Source organism: Nymphalis io, chromosome 9 (genome assembly GCF_905147045.1).
Source record: "Nymphalis io chromosome 9, ilAglIoxx1.1, whole genome shotgun sequence".
Lineage (NCBI taxonomy): Eukaryota > Metazoa > Arthropoda > Insecta > Lepidoptera > Nymphalidae > Nymphalis > Nymphalis io.
The window spans coordinates 8456082-8473740 of record NC_065896.1 but is presented as its reverse complement, the minus strand read 5'-3'; the positions used below and the strand labels follow the sequence as shown (position 1 = coordinate 8473740).

Sequence of the window (17659 nt, the reverse complement as noted above, 5' to 3'; positions counted from 1 at the left end):
TAGTATGCTGACATTTGTGAGTAAAATAATTTTCGCTTTTTTAAAGTGAATATCAAGCTATCGTTACGCGAACCTGTGTTACTTTTTATGGTAACTGTCATTATCCATGTATGTAACGCCAGTGACATAAATCGTGCGCAAAATAATTTGGTTAAAATGCATTGCATGTTTTCCAAGCGAGCCGAGTTGATGTAAATGGATGGAATTTCTCTGTCCCATTATTTGAATTATTAGCTTTAAAGCTTTAAATATTCATCCTGGGGTTAATGTTTTACAGATACGGAAAAATTAAATTATCGAATAACGTAAAAATGATTGAGCTAACAATTAAAATTCATATACTTTTATAAAAAACTCGCTAACAGTCCCAGTTACGCATGGGTTCATATGAAGAAAAATGTATTTTTGATAGGATTTGCGTAAAATCAGTTCTTGGCGAGCGTCTTCGTCGGGGAAGGAGTAACTGTGACAAATTTCAAATCAATCGTTAGAATAGTTTAGGAGATCTCGTGACGAGTAGTATTTCGCATATATATATTAAATTTGGAGGGTTGTCTGGTTATGACTAACCAATTCAATTCGCTCATTTGTTATTCTTCTAATATGTATAGTTACTATAATATTATAATTCTATTTATATGTATAGTTATTTAAGAGTAAGCGAGCCAGTATTAATTTTTATTATTAATACCTTTACAAAAGTCGTAATAACTTGATCAAAATCTCTATGGAAATATAACTTGATGGTCACACAAGTACCAATTTGGAAACATAATACCTAAAATCATTTTTATTAAATGCACTTTGAAAGCAGTAAACAGTTACAACCGTTTATAACTTAAAATATAACTATCAAAAATTCTTTTTGCATATACGTCGCGTAATGCTGTACTAAAATATCATAAACATAACGTAACTTTTTATAACGCAAAAATGCAGCTGTGTAGCAATACTTACAAAATCGATTATGGAGCGTTTTTGCTCTATAAATTTTCACGGCACTGTTTGAAAGCAAGCTTAGACTATTGTATTTTCAATATTTCCGACACGTTTCAATAGCGCTAGTGTTATAGAATAGATAAAATACAAAGGGATTTCTAATGCGTGTAATATAGCAGATTGTATCGTAATATTCTAAAATATGTATACAGTTTTAACATTAAATGTTGCACAGTAACAGTAACAGCCTGTTCATCTCCCACTGCTGGGCTAAGGCCTCCTCTCCCTTTTGAGGAGAAAGTTTGGAGCTTATTCCACAACGCTGCTCCAATGCCGGTTGGTAGAATACACATGTGGAAGGATTTCAATGAAATTAGACACATACTGGTTTCCTCGCGATGTTTTCCTTCACCTTCAAGTACGAGATAAATTATAAACACAAATTAAGCACATGAAAATTCAGTGGTGCTTGCCCGGGTTTGAACCCATGATCATCGGGTAAGATTCACGCATTCTAACCACTAGGCCATCTCGGCATACTAGGCCATCTCGGCTTATTGCGCATTCTTTCGATATATAAATATCTGTCCTCGTTAAAATGTCAGTTTTCCAATAAGACGCCTATTTTCTTGTCTCTACTCTTGTAATTGTAGTATCTTTATATGAATATTATCACGCTTTTCATTAGTCAGTGGTGCGTATCGTAACAGCAATGAAATAAATATTTAAAGGAATGATTTTTGTTTTCGTAAAATGTATGCTGAAAGTGAAATTGATTGACATACTAACAATAAATCACCTTGCTTGAATCTGAAGTTGAAAAGGGTTGATTATTATAAATGTGGTTAAAATTTTAATAATATTGTATCAAGAGGACTGTCCGAGATGGCCTAGTGGTAAGAACGCGTGAATCTTAACCGATGATCGTGGGTTCAAACCCGGGCAAGCACCACTGAATTTTCATGTGCTTAATTTGTGTTTATAATTCATCTCGTGCTTAACGGTGAAGGAAAACATCGTGATGAAACCTGCATGTGTCTAATTTCATTGAAATTCTGCCACATGTGTATTCTACCAACCCGCATTGGAGCAGCGTGGTGGAATAAGCTCCAAACCTTCGACTCAAAAGGGAGAGGAGGCCTTAGCCCAGCAGTGGGTCATTAACAGGCTGTTACTGTAAGAGGACTGTATAATATAAATGTTTTTGTAGTCATATAGAGCATAATATTCAAATTCTTAACAACTATAAGTAAAAATATATATTTTTTATCTTTAAATTTAATTTCTATTTTCTTTGGACTGTTATTATTAATATTAAACTTCACATCTAACGTTGTCTTTGTTCAATGTCTCATAATAATAAACTGTCAAAAGCTCAACGTTAAAACCTATCTCGATGACTTAAGAAAGTTGATAACTCAATAAATTTCAGCAAAAGACAGGACTTTGGACGCCACTCAAGAAATAGTCGCTTTGGGCGCTTGCAACATTATTGGCGCTTTCTTTCGCTCCTTACCAGTGAACGGATCGTTCAGCAGAAGCGCTGTCAGCGACGCGTCGGGAGTTAAAACTCCTGCTGCTGGATTTTATACTGGTATTTATAATCTTTCTTTCAATTAACTCACCTATTTGTAAAGAACTTTTATTTCGCATTTTTCGATACAAGTTATTTGACGTTTAAGAACCGTTTTCGAATATTCAATTGTAATTTATTATCGAGCAAGAGAGTATAATATCATCGTTTTATTTTTATTTTAAATACACTTAAACTCAAATATTAATTACTTTGCTTTGTTTCATAGAAAAGTAACGATAGTCCAAGGATCGTGGATAAAAAACCATTTTACATTTTTTCGTATACCGTTTATGAATCGAATTAAGGCTTCAAAATATATCATATACTTCACTGAAATTATCTCATTTATGTTACTCTTTAAATGTATATTGCTGTAACTTTAATGAGTTCATAAAACGTATTACTCTTGATGTCAACACAAGTGCTATTATTTTTCGCTTTGAAACAGCGATGTCGAGTAGTGGAGCTGGTCCTCCATAAATCTAAAAGTTTTCAGCATAGTTTACTGTCGCACCGACTTCAAAATTTTTGATATACTCCTTTAAAGCACACTCCGTTACTCGCATCAAGTTCTAAATCTACAGCTCTGTTATCTAAAAGTTTAGGAACTACATTAAAACGTCTTTAACCGAGAGAAATTAAATTTCTCGGTTTACGTTTCTAGATACATGTCAGATAACAGTGTTATTTTAAGTACATTTTCTCGTAATGAACTGAGTAATTTTTATACAATATTCTTTTAGAAAATAATGATTAAGACGAATACTTTTTTCATTGTTAATATGTTAGAAATAAAATTAAAACAATATTTTTCGTTTGCATCAATTTTTCAGTTAAGTACAAAAAAGCAAAGATAATATTGCAGCTGCTGTGCTTTGCTCCCGATGATCCTGAATAACTAAGTGCTATGACCTCAATCAATGCGTCATATTTTTCACACTATTTGTTTTTTTTTTGAGTAAAGATAATTTGTATTAACCAATAAGTGTAGTACAGGCGTCGCCTAGGTGGGTATCACGTTTCACGAGGGATGGACGAGCTTTTGTAATTACAGGTAAGCGGGACAAAACATCTTAGTTTCTAAGATTGGTGGTGCAGGACAATGTGAGGGATGGTTAATATTTGTTACAGTGCCAATGTCTATGTCCAATGGATGATGGTGACCACTAATCCTCATGTCCCATTTGGTATTTTTTACCATAAAAAAATAAATTGATCAAGGTGGTCATCTGCAAAGGTGTCACCTCGACAGTCTGCTTTCCTGGAATGAGCTAAATGCATTTATATCAATAGGTATTATAGTACTCCTGACGCTGGGCTTGCTGACGCCTTACTTCTACTTCATACCTCGCGCGGCGCTTTCCGCCGTCATCGTGTGCGCTGTACTAAACATGGTGGACATCGCCATACTCAAGAGACTATGGCAAAGTAACAGTGAGTACTTATACTTAAATGATTTTTATAGTGTCGAAGTGAAACTTCTTCGGGTACGGTAAGACAGTTTGGAGGGTTCAACTTTATATGCAAATATTAAATATAAAATATATCTGCTTAAAGAGTATTCCATTGACATGATGTCATGTAAAATTTAAAGTTTTACTTTACCGTATCGATGCTCAAGATCAGGCAAGCCAACGGTCAAACGCTTGCTTATTAAGTGTAAAAAAAAAACCGATGCGCTAATAACATAAACTATATAACTATTCAACTAAATAATGAATATATTCATAATTCGATGTAAGATAGTTACTTTTATATCAAAATAATAATAACGTTTAGTGGGGTAAATGTATGAAGATGACAAATACGAGATATAGTGGTTTTAATAAAATTATGTAAACGAAAATTTAAAATTCTACTATCCGTAAGCAAAACACACAATTTTTTGAATAAAATAACATGACATCAATCACTTTAAGAAAAACGATTTAGCAGATTTACAGCTGTCTATCAGATGTCATACCTTCATGGGAACACTTTTGCTGGTGGAATGGTTTCTAGCTACCATACTAGTAGTAAGAGTACTAAATAATTTTGATAGACGCCTTTGACTTAAACATTTCTCTTCGTCGGCTCTTACGTCTTTTACAGATTTATGGGGTGTCTATATTCTACTTTACGGAAATCTGAATTTGATCTTCATTATTAATAGTCTGTAAATTTAACAATTGAATTCCATTTTAATTCTTATATATTTTTAAACTTTTTTATTAAATTAGATTTAGATACATAGTATTTTTCCACAACGTAAGAACTGGTTTACAATGTCAGATCATCGTCAAACACAAAATTTATTGTAAAAACCAATTAAGCCCGTAGTAACATTTGGTAAGGATAATATCAGCCCAACATGAATATTATATAACAAAGGTTGAATAAAGGGTATTGGAATTAAATGCAATCAATATTTCGCTATATATGAATATATGAATATATCGCGTCTCGTTCGAAAAAAAGTGTAAGCTTAAATAATTATTTAGATTGAGTACTGAAATAAGTACTTCAAATTGAGTACAGTCACCATCATGACTACATAGATTCGTGGCAGGAATGCTAGCAGCATTTCCACGTTGAATTGCAATTCTAAGTCTATAGACGAAAAATAAAAGAACCCTCTTTTCACTAGCGGAGGCAATAAGTGGGGGTGTCACATGTTTCAGAAATGTTTTCACACTCTTACCCTAAGGTGCAAATGATTTAACTGCAAAGGAAACAAATATATAATTTGGATTTAGAGACGAATATTTGCGTCGTTTGCTCGCTTAAGAATTTTCCGCTGTGGCTCTGGCATTTAACACTGTTTCCCTGACATGATTATTAGCCTGATTTAATATAATTAAGTTTAATTATAGCTGACGATCCTTCGATTTCTGCTTAATTATCAGTATCCTATTTCCTTGTATATTTTTTCCTTTCTGTCGATCGTCCAATTTTCTGCGACTCCATCTCGATTAAAAGCAAATACTTATGTTAACAAATACTTTTAATTTGGTGGTGATCTCATTTTATATATCATTATTATGTTTTGACTGCTTATGTATTATATTATTATGTAGATAATTGGTTAATTAAGTATAATAATATTAGATTTCAAACATTATATACGCTTGAAGCTATTTGAACTTCAATTCATAAAGTATAATAATTTATGATTTTATAAAATATATATTACCAAAATTAAATAAAGGGTTCCTAAGTAAAATAATTCATTTACGATAGTTGAATTTTTACGAAAACGAATTTTGTAGTGTTTTAATCATACGATAAGTTTTCATTTCGAGTAAAAATTAATGTAAGAGCTGAATATTACAAATCTTAAATTTATACTTATGATATTGATATTATTGAAAAATATTTTAAAAATGCCGCTATTACGATAAAAAAATTTTAGGTAATTTTTATAATATGAAGACGTGGCAAACTAGGCAATGCTATTAAACTTAAAAAATAGTTGCTTGCTTGTTAATTTGATGTTTTATAATAAAAAAATATTGCTTAATATTAATATGTTTTAATTAAATATCACTTAATTCTATTTATTTGGGGGTATATGAAATATTAGGTCCTTACATATGAAATTAGCGTTTTGTCGTACTGACCACTTTGATCTTAAATATCTTCTCTTTGGTTAAGAATTTCAAATTCAAATTTATTCATTCATTTAGCTGGTACATTTGAGTTGTGAAAACAGTCATTCATTTGTTTTTTGCTCATTATTTTTTTCTTTGGCGTCGCTTATTTTATTACCGCACAATGGAAAACATGAAATATCGGTATATTTACGAGTACTAGTTCTACCGTGGCACCAGTGCTGCAGAAACAGCTCGAAGGATTAATGATGTGTACGGCGCTGGTGTCGCAAAAGAAAGCACGGTACGTTTTTGGTTTCAACGTTTTCGTTCTGGAAATTTCGACCTTCAGAACCAACCACGTGGATAGCCGGATACCAAAGTGGAAAATTACGAATTAAAGGCTATTGTGGAAGCGGATCCATCACAAAGCACTTCAGAGATAGCTGCAGGCTTCGGGGTAAGTTATAAAACTGTATTAATCCACTTGAAGCAAATCGGGAAAGTAAAAAAACTTGAACGATGGGTACCTCATGAATTAAGTAAATCGAACTTGCAAACACGCGTCGACTGCTGTGTTATTTCGCTCAACCGACACAATAATGAAATGATTTTAAATCGAATCATTACTTGTTATGAAAATTGGATACTGTAGATACTCAGAAGCACTCGTCGCAATAGCTGACACCTGGAGACCCAGCTAAATCCTGCCCTAAACGAAAATTGACTCAGAAAAAGTTACTTGTGAGTGTACTAGGGTAGATGAGTGGGCTAGGTGGACTAGCGCCGGTGTCGTACACTACAGCTTTCTAAAATCTGGCCAAACGATTACGGCAGATATCTTTTGTCAGCAACTGCAAACCATGAAGGAAAAACTAGCTGCTAAACAACCGAGATTGGTCAATCGCTCTAGGCCATTGCTGCTTCACAACAACGCAAGACCACACACTGCACAACAAACAACCACTAAGTTAGATGAGCTACAATAGAAATGTCTGCGACATCCACCGTACTCCCCGGACCTTGCTCCAACAGATTCCCATTTTTTCCGGAATTTGGACAACTTCATACAAGGAAAAAAAAATTCAACTCCGATGCGGCAGTCTAAACCACCTTCAAAGAGTTTATTGATTCTCGCCCCATGGTTTTTTTTAGTAAAGGGATTAATGAACTACCTATGAGATGGCAAAAGTGTATACATAACAACGGTGCATGCTTTGATTAATTAAATATATTATAATATATTATATATTGCTTTTATATTCCTCCCGTACAAAATGCCAATTTCATATGTAAGGACCTAATGTATTTGATTCCAAAGCAAAAATCGTCGTTGATAGTCAACAAAATACAAGTACAAACAACAAAGCCAGGTCATGTTAAACTAAATAAAACATTGAGGTTATTGCTAAAAAAGAAAATGACATAAGATTACCTACATTTTAAGACCTACATTTGAATAGATTAAATGGTAAATATCAAAATTGTAAAAATACATAAAATCAATACATTTTAATTAAATGAAAAAAAAAAATGGAATATAAACGGGATCCCTTAATTACATATCTTAAATGCGTCCATATTCCCAGCATCATGGTTCCGTAAAAATAATAACCATATAAAGGGAGGGTAAAGATTCATCCTGCATCGCGTCTGCGTGACGCCTGTCATTGTGAATACACCCCCGGAGGCTTTACATGAAACTCGCACATTGAATAGAAACATACGCAGCAAAAAAACGTGTTGAAGCGCTTAATACTCAATATTCTTGTTGGTTCTTCGTGATAGAATTGATAGTTTGAATTAATGGTTACCTTTCGTTTAATTTAATCTGTAGAATAACCATTCAAAAGTACATGTAAGGGTCGAATTGAATTTTGATTTTCTCTATTACTGACAATCAATATATAAATTCACTGGTGGTAGGGCTTTGTGCAAGCTCGTCTGGGTAGGTACCACCCACTCATCAGATATTCTATCGCAAAACAGCAGTACTTGATATTGTTGTGTTTCGGTTTGAAGGGCGAGTGAGCCAGTGTAATTACAGGCACAAGGGACATAAAATCTTAGTTCCCAAGGTTGGTGCTGCATTGGCTATGTAAGCGATGGTTGACATTTCTTACAATGCCAATGTTTAAGGGCGTTGGTGACCATTTACCATCAGGGGCCCATATGCTCGTCCACCTTCCTATACTTTAAAAAAAAATTAAAAAAAATTCTGACAATAGCGATTTTAAGTGTGCATATGTATTTATATTATGATACATTTATGATAACAAACAGATATTTTTTGTTTATTTGATAAAAATTGATGTTTCGAAATTTTCACTGTTCAATTTGATTTCTCCTCAATATTTTATTTAAGAAAAATGACTAAGCATTAAAATTAATTATTCAAATTTATAAACGCATCATTAAATTTGAAACATATTTTTTTTATTAAGCAGATAGAGTAGCAATATAGCTTCGTGTGGTGTTGTCTACAGGAAGGGGACGATTACTTTGGTTGTATGACTCTATTAGAGTTTGTCGAGGTTGACTTCCGCAGCAAGCGAATCCTTTAATGTACCCGTATATAACGTCTATATGTGCCCTAGCAGCGGCTTATTTGAAATTTTACATTGAAAAAGAAAAAGAAACCCTCTTTTTGGGACTTAAACTGTATACGCTGTTGATTTTAACTACAAGCAATGTAATCCGTAATTTAAATTTACGTCTTTTGGCATCTTTTGGATTTATTTTTGCATAATTTATGTTGATACACAATAGTTTCTGTACATTTAAATATTTTAAATAAGTAATTACTAACATATATAAGTTAATACTAATCCACGGGATAACGATGAATTTCTTCATTATAAATAGTATATAATATGATTAAATATATAAGACAACTAGTATGAAGTCTTTGAAATTTAAGTGTACAAAATATTACGTGAGTACACGCAATTGGAAATAATCCTTTTCATTTAGGTTAGAACTGAAAGGAAAAGTTTCTAATCAGCCACCTGGTGTTGAATTAATACTCACGCCTACATATAGTCATTGGTGTTGTAAGACGTCAAAACCATTTCAACTATTAATACCCTGCCCATACAGCAATATAATATTTAGGCTTGATAATAGAAGAACTATTAAAATGTTGGTACGATTATCTACACAGAGGTAAATAAAACTAATTATACGAATAGTCTTATACATACGTACGTATATATGCGTATAAAGGCGTTTTATGGTTGTTACTAAAAAATTTAGATCATAAGCTGAATTGTAATTACGACCTAAAGAAAATTCGCCTAAAGTTCCGATTTTCATAAGGATCATTAGCTAGATTTACGAGTATAATATTAATATTATAGCAATAGATATTAACTTCGTCCTTAGAAATCATTTATATTCTTCCCTTTTAGTAGGCGTTGATTTACGATTTCAAGACTTTTTAATTACTTATATTTAAGCCTTTAAGTCAAACGTTGTATTAAGAAGAACGTTTTTTAATTATAATAGATTTAATTCAGACAAAAATTCAACCGAGACGGTAAAAGGTGTTGACTATATTGATTACTATGACGAAGTTAAAGAAAGTAACGTAATTAACCTTTCTTATTTGTGTACGGCCTTTGATTTTAGATTTTTATATAATCTATATCACTAGATTCATAAATCCTAATGATATGAATGATACTTGCTTGTGCCTGGAGCTTGGACAAACTTCCTCTAACACCCACTTAACAGTTATCAATCGACATATAAAAACTTGTGTTATTGTGCTATGCCTGAAAGGGTTCTGAGTTAATCGGTGTTGTTATATAACAAAAATACTAAAATACTAAATAATATGTTATTTAATTTGGTTGGTGGCGCATTGGCGATGTAAGCGATGGTTAACATTTCTTACAAAGCCAATGTCTATGGGCGTTGGTGACTACTTACTATCAGGTGGCAAATATGCTCGTCCGCCTATACCTATTCTATATATAAAAAAAAGATACCATAGTCGGACGCGTATGGATAGTATAAGAGTTGTTTGATATTTCTTAAAAAATGTCATTGTATATCTTATTTACTATGAGGTGGCTTGTTTGCCTTTCCTGTTATCCATACCATCCATATACACTATGACGCCAGTAGATACATGTGTAAGGAAGTTTCATATAATATTCGTAAATCCTTTGTAACATTAATTAATTTAATAATTAAAAATTGTCAGAATCACAAAGTACACAAACATTACATTGAAAGTAACAGTACATTGAATATTAAAAATTAATACCAATTGTTCTTAATAAACGGAATTGCTAAATAAAATCTGTTTACGTTAAGTGCTTTTGACGTTACATGGATTGTATGGCCTCAGGCGAAGAACTTTTTAGGTTCCATATCTCCCTGTGAGCTTAAAACTTTCGTGCGTTCTTGAATTTCACTTACATTGGTATAGCACTCTATTTAATTACAGCATAGATTATTCTTTATAATTCTATGTTATGTTAAATATGTCTATGCGAACAAGATTTAATAACACGCGAGTAACATTACCCGAATTGCAATTTATTTCTTTAAAAGATACATATAAAAATTCACAATGCATAACAAAAACCGTAAGTTCTCATTGATCGTATGGAGTTGTCGTCTCATAGAAATATTATAGTGAATAAATAATATAACTGTGTTACTGTATACACGTGGACACAGGTATAATTTACTGCGCAGTAGATTAACCCTTAAAATCGACTGCCATGGGATAAATCGGTTAGTAGTAGGATGATTATACAAGGTATTATGTCTATACAGTGTAATTTTATATAAACTATACACGTAATATAAAGCTATACATAATACAGCTAATATTTTAAATAACAGTTTTAATAAAATACTAAAATACAGTATAGTTCTTCGCGTTCAAATACGTTCAAGTCTTTTTTAAAATATGTTAGCGAAATAACCGCGCCTGCCGCATCTTATTGCGTTGCGTCACATTACCATATTAAAAGTAACGTGGCTAATGGTATTTATTCGAATAAATTCTATTCGCTGAACGATTAAATTATCAGAATATTTTTATTCGAATATTCTCAGTCCAGTTTAAAAAATGGCTACTATTGATTGTCACGTCATTTCATATTTGATGTCTTTTCATATATCTCATAATCTGATACAAATTATTAGTTTGAAAATATAGTGTAGTGTCAAGTATAGATTATTTTGAAATCAAGTCAGGCTGATACTTTATCAATTATTTGGAATTGCAGTGACACCACACGAAGCCATACTGATACCATAACTTTAAATATGATGTATATATAGTAATAAATCCCTTTTCTATTATAGTTCATATATATTTGAAAAGATCTTGTAAATAAAAAAAATACATAGTAATTTCTTTCTGTTTACTTTGCCTGTAGTAGACCTTTGTGCAGGTCCACCTGGTTAAATACCATTCTCGCATTGGATACAAACAATAATATACTAAACTGTAATTGTATTGCAGAGTTTAAATGGTGAATGAGACATTGTAACATCTTATATCTTTGACCGTTGGCGTATGTACTATGTAAGAAGCGAAGTTGCTATCTTTTGAACGCCTTCGTAAATATTTTATGAATATTTTTTTTTCTAAAATTGTTGCTATGATTTACCTGAAGGAACCTTTAAACATTTATATTATCGTTTTTTCTATCATAAAATAAATAAATAATCATTTGAAAACATTATTTATTTATGCTCCTATATTATTGTTTATTTTATAAGGATTTGTACTGGTATGTTGCAGTATTAAATCAATTTTCCGATTCTAAATGTGGAATATTTTGGAAAAGGTATCATAGTTACGATAATTGAATACAATTAAATTATTATTTATCTTATAGGATAATAAACGGATATTAAATAATATTATTTCAATTCGATCAAACACTCATGTCTCTGGTTAATTTTATCAACATGCTCACCAATGAAAATTGAATTGAAACCAATACGGTACTCTTGTAACAGACTTCAATTTGACTACATACATAAGTAAGCAGGTAATTTTGTGTTGAAATTCCCAAAGATTGTCATCTCGATGTCTCATTTGATTACACCGGATCCTATCTAATCCCCGCGAATCGTGATGTCGCATATCCAAAGGATATGTTACGAAGATTCTTTTCAGACTTTGTAAATATTTGCCGTGTAATACTTGTATTGAATGGGTTCTTGGTGTATCTAAATAGAAACGTTTAATTATTTTTTTTTCTAAATCTTTGATTACATTAATGGTGTTTTAAGCCTTTTTTCACATTTCTTTTCGTCTTTGCTTCTGCTTTCTTTCGTTGTTATCTAGGTAATTAGATTGTTTTTTTCGTATCTATGTGATAAATTCACAGATAAAAGCGTTCGTGGTTCATTATTAAATGACGATATAGAATAAAACTGTTTGTAAAATAATAATAAAACGGAAGAGTATGAATTAAACGAAATATTCTTATTATAATATCGATATCCAAAATACATATACTGTCTTTAAAATTAAATAGTTTTTAATGTAATATTAATTACTCGGTAAACAAAAATATATAATGTGTATGGGTAGAACAAAATAATAATGTGAAATTAAATTAGATATGATTTTTATAATCCATTTCGAATCATACGATGATTATCATATATAATTATGCAACAGATAGGTTGATGATAAAGGAGTAATTTAAATATGAAGTTACGGTCCTATTGGGTTTGAATTGGGTAGTAGCAAACTTATTTGGCTAAAAAAACATCTTGGGACAATAGATCGATTACGTGACCTTATATAGGAAGATGGAATTAGCTAATTTTCTTTCCTACATTAATAGTTTTTTGTTTTTTTATTTATACACATATAGTTATCTACATTATGTTTTATTTCTTCCCCTGGATGTGATCCTGATATTGTAATAATAAAAAAATTCAACGTATTTCAACCACTAAATCATATTAACTTTACAATTATACAATTTTATTAATAAAGATTAACAATTTTTATTTTTAATGTTTTTGACGATCCAGTCATTTTTGTTTCATTCATGTTTATTCGAAGTATTTGCAGATAGATTTCTCAATATTTAAACACGTTTCAATTTAACAAGATGTTCAAATAAAATCGCTTTATTATAACCGTATTTCAATTTCATTACATGTGGATACTGTAATTTATGTACTTATTCTTTTATAATTTTATGTAATAAATAATCGTGTGCATATTTCATTAAAATATATATTTAACTGATTAATGTACACCATTTAATTATTTATGGCTATCGATCTTAGCTTCGCATTGTAATATTAGGGGCTTACCCTATTCACATATATTTTTAAATAAAAAGATGAACGTAAGCATTCAGGATCAAGCTAATGAATTAGTCATCCCGTACTAAATACAAAACTCATTTACATTCACGTGCCACTTAATTTTTTCATACATTTATTTAAATGGTAAAAACTCTAAAAACATAAACTGCAAAGCGTAATTGGTATTTCTTTACGGAAAATTCCTAAAATAATCAGCTGTTTAGTTTGATAAAGATTAATATTGCGTGACAAATAAATTATTCTTTTCCCTATACTACTTTATATTATTTTATTTTGTAAACAAAAAAAAAATTACGTACAGTTTTAGATATAAATATATATATGATTCTCACAACTTCTTTTAAAAATCGAATAAAATGCAGTCTTTTGTCTTTTGAGGTCACTACGTAATTATAAATAAAAAAATATTTGATAGTTATTATAAACAAAAACATAAATCAAAAACCAAAGCCAAAAAATGAGCAAAAGAAAGTCGTTAGCTTCTGTATAAATCATGAAACAATAAAGCATTAAACTGTCATTTACGGTTTCGCTGGTAAATTCTCTTACGCGCGTCGGTTATGTCTCAATCCTTCCGTTCGACAAACGCACGGCACATCCCTATTTCAAGCCTAAAATAAATAATTCATTATTATGGACCCCGAGTACTCTCTTTAATCGTTTCACCTGACGTCGTCTGATTTATAACACGGACAGCTTTCGTGGAACTCTAGTATATTTATTATTAACTTTTCAATTATGAAATGAAATATATTTAATCATATTGGAATATAAGTTATTATTCGAGTGCCTCGTTGGTCTAGTGGCTTGGTATAAGGCAGCAGACCCGGAGGTCCTGTGTCCAATTCCCAGGTCGGGCCAATAAAAAGTTATTGGATTTTTCTATCAGAAAATACACAATAGTAGTCCTGACTCTGGAAGTTGGAATTGTGTACACTCCCATGCCTCAGAAAACACGTAAAGCCGTTGGTCCTGCGACTGGACTCTTTCCGGTCGTGTCGGATTGCCGTCCCATCGGATTATGAGAGTTAGGGAATAGAGAGTGCACCTGTGTTTTCGCACACACTTGTGCACTATAATATATTTTGCGTAGTTGGCTAATCTCTCTTGAGATTGGCCGCCGTGGCCGAAATCGGTATGGGGGACATTATTATTTAATAGAGACCATAAATATAATAAGCTGTGTGGTTCCGATAAAGATAATGGATTTATCCTGTGTTAAGCTGTGGGTATCCAAATAAATAGCCCTAAACATATTTATGAGACATAATATTATATAGATCGATAATTATAAAAACAATACAGAATGATAAAATTCCTCTTTATTACAACCGTTTGACATTGTGTTATGAAATAGTAGCATACCGTAACAGCCTGTGAATGTCCCAATGCTGGGATAAAGGCCTCCTCTCATTTTTTTGAGGAGAAGGTTTGGAGCTTATTCCACCACCCTGCTCCCGTGCAAGTTGGTGGAATACAATGTGGAATGTGGCAGAATTTCAGTGAAATAAGACACATTCAGGTTTCCTCACGATGTTTTCCTTCACCGTAAAGCACGAGATGAATTATAATCACAAATTAAGCACATGAAAATTCAGTGGTGCTTGCCCGAGCTTGAACCCACAATCATCGGTTAAGATTCATATGTTCTGACCACTGGGCCATCTCGGCTTAATAGCAGCATATAAAATAAAATTTAAAATAGTTTTATTCTGAAAAATTAATTTCGAGGGGATGGTCAAAAATGCACCTATTTAATAATTTATATAATGTGGATAAAATTTAGAACTTATACACCCTTAATAAATACCACACTTGCATCGTCTAGTAACAATACAGCAAGGTGGAAAAAGCTCCAAAATATTAAAATTTAAGTTTTACGGGTTGTCGTAAGAGCAAAGAAAGGAAATTTTCGCTAAGCGCGTCTATCAATCACCGTAAGCGTTTCAAGGTTGCGGGTAATCAGCCAGCAAAAGCATTCCTAAGAATGGTTGGTGTCAAGTAGGCGAAGGTTCGAAAGCTGGCCCAATATATAAAATTTATTAAAGTAAATAATGAAAAATTAACAATATATTATTCCAATTTGCTATTAGTAATTTTTACTTGCTTAGTAAGAATTTAAATTCAATCATTAAACGACAAAATTAAATTTGGATTTTTGTGCTGGCAACACTACTTACAGGAAAAATATCTAAGACATATTTAACTTCGAGGCAATTAGTTTAAACACGGTAAAGTGATAAGGGCATAGGAATTTAGGATAAGAGAAAATTCGTTACAGAATTAGACGCTCGAACGACCTTTAAAATGTCTGAAGATTCAAATTACGGACGACGGCGACGACACAACGTAAAGAACAAAGTCTATTTACTCGCTGATTTGAGGAGATAACTTCATTGAGCGAGCGTCGGTTTGCATCAAACAGTTTCGTACGTCGCCGGGTTCGATGGAGCCCAATCATAGCCCTTTGTAAGCTTTTCCCGAATTCAATACGATTTTCGGTCTAATACGAAACCTTTTCAGCTGCGTAAGACGTTATTTTTTTACATAGGTACTGTTAGTTTGCTATTTGCGGACAAATCGATGTGTTCGCGTTATTGTGTTAAGCCTAAGACCTAACTGGGAGATGGGTTTATTGCTAAATTTGTCGCCACTTTTAATAAAATGTGGATTGCAATAAATTACAAACACAAGCTTAGAGATTGCGCAATTAGTAAAAATGTCGCATACCATGAATCTAACATTTCCATTCGTCATTTACGTTAAGAAACAAACAAGTTGACAAGGCTTATGGATGCCAAGAATAATGTTAATATTTTTGTTGGATTGAATAAAAAACCGCTATAAACACAAGTTCTAATAACAACTGCAAACAATATGACATAAACAAATAATATATCGTTTACGTAAGAGGTTGACTGTCAGCCAATTGCGTAATCACTATTTTATATCTTAAAGGAAAATTCATTCGTAATTACCGTGAAAAGCATTTATAATATTTTATAAGTAAGCATTTTATTTTTATATACAAGTAATTGCATTGTAATTTGAAACTTCTAGAATGATTACTACACCATAATACCTACAGATATCTTATCTAAATTGACTTTAGAATATTCACCAATATTTTTCATGAATTTCCACCTGCACACTATACACACCTACATTGTACTTTTTGATGTTTATGTATATAGTACATACAAAACTTAAGTTGGTTTTGCAGCTCCCATTACTTCGCGGCATATACTTAAACAGATAATCATCATCCATTTTTATATTGTATAAAAAGACATAATGTCGCGGAAAGGAGTGGAGCGGTAATCAATTTGATAATTTAAAAGCGTCAACCTTAGTAGCAATTAAGCTCGTAATACGAGGCTCGTTAAAAATAAAGTGATTATCTTGTAATGACAAATTATCAAAATGTGTCGTAAAGATGTAAGTAGGACTTAAAAATTAATATTCAAGTCATAATTCCGTGTGGTATGGTGTTCACACAGACTGTTAAAATATTGAAAGAAATATTATGAATATATTCTTTAAAACCAACATAGTTTGTACGTGGTATGACTTATCATTTATAATGTGTGTCTCTTTATTTATGTGTATTCATACAATTTTTTGTCTTTCGTGCCCTTCAGGGCGAGACTTAAAGACATTTGGGTTAAAGATAAATTTAAATGGATAAACGAAACAGCGTCCCTGGTGGATAGTTTATGAAATTGCTTTTTGGATTTATTTATTATATTGTTAATGGAAACGTGATAGCTTGTATTTAATAATACACAATATTGCTTATAAAATATATTAAAAATAACAACTACTTACCTAATTTCCTTATCTATTGGTCATTCATCCATTAGCTTATTTTTAAAGTTTGTCAAATTAAATGGAATTAAAAATCTCAGTGTAATTAATTAATAAAATATTATTATGTTAAACAGGACTCGACTTAATCCCGTTGTTGGGCACATTTGTGTTTTGTCTCGCGCTGGGAGTAGAAGTGGGGCTGGGCTGTGGTGTCGTCATAGACATCTTGCTGCTACTATACTATCAGTCTCGCCCGAGGCTGGATATAAAATATGTGAATGTACGTATTACTTTTATAGAACCGTATCAATTTGTAATGTTACTAACTATCTTACTTTATTGTAGCTTTAATTATATGTTTGCTTACCAACCCAAGCCTTTTCTTATTATTATCATGAGACGCAGTGTTTGCTGCGCAACCTCGGTCCATGGAGTGTGT

At 31.9% G+C, this 17659-nt stretch overlaps 1 protein-coding gene across 3 annotated transcripts in view; it reads left to right on the top strand.

Annotated features, from left to right (window-relative positions):
- The window catches only part of LOC126770528 (sodium-independent sulfate anion transporter-like), a 66548-nt gene that overhangs the window by 30814 nt on the left and 18075 nt on the right, over window positions 1–17659 (top strand). For all 3 annotated transcript variants that reach the window (XM_050489958.1, XM_050489959.1, XM_050489957.1), the window contains exons 7-9: window positions 2372–2533; window positions 3809–3949; window positions 17355–17500. In XM_050489958.1, coding sequence (XP_050345915.1) covers window positions 2372–2533; window positions 3809–3949; window positions 17355–17500 — 449 coding nt within the window. The remainder of the gene's footprint in view (window positions 1–2371; window positions 2534–3808; window positions 3950–17354; window positions 17501–17659) is intronic.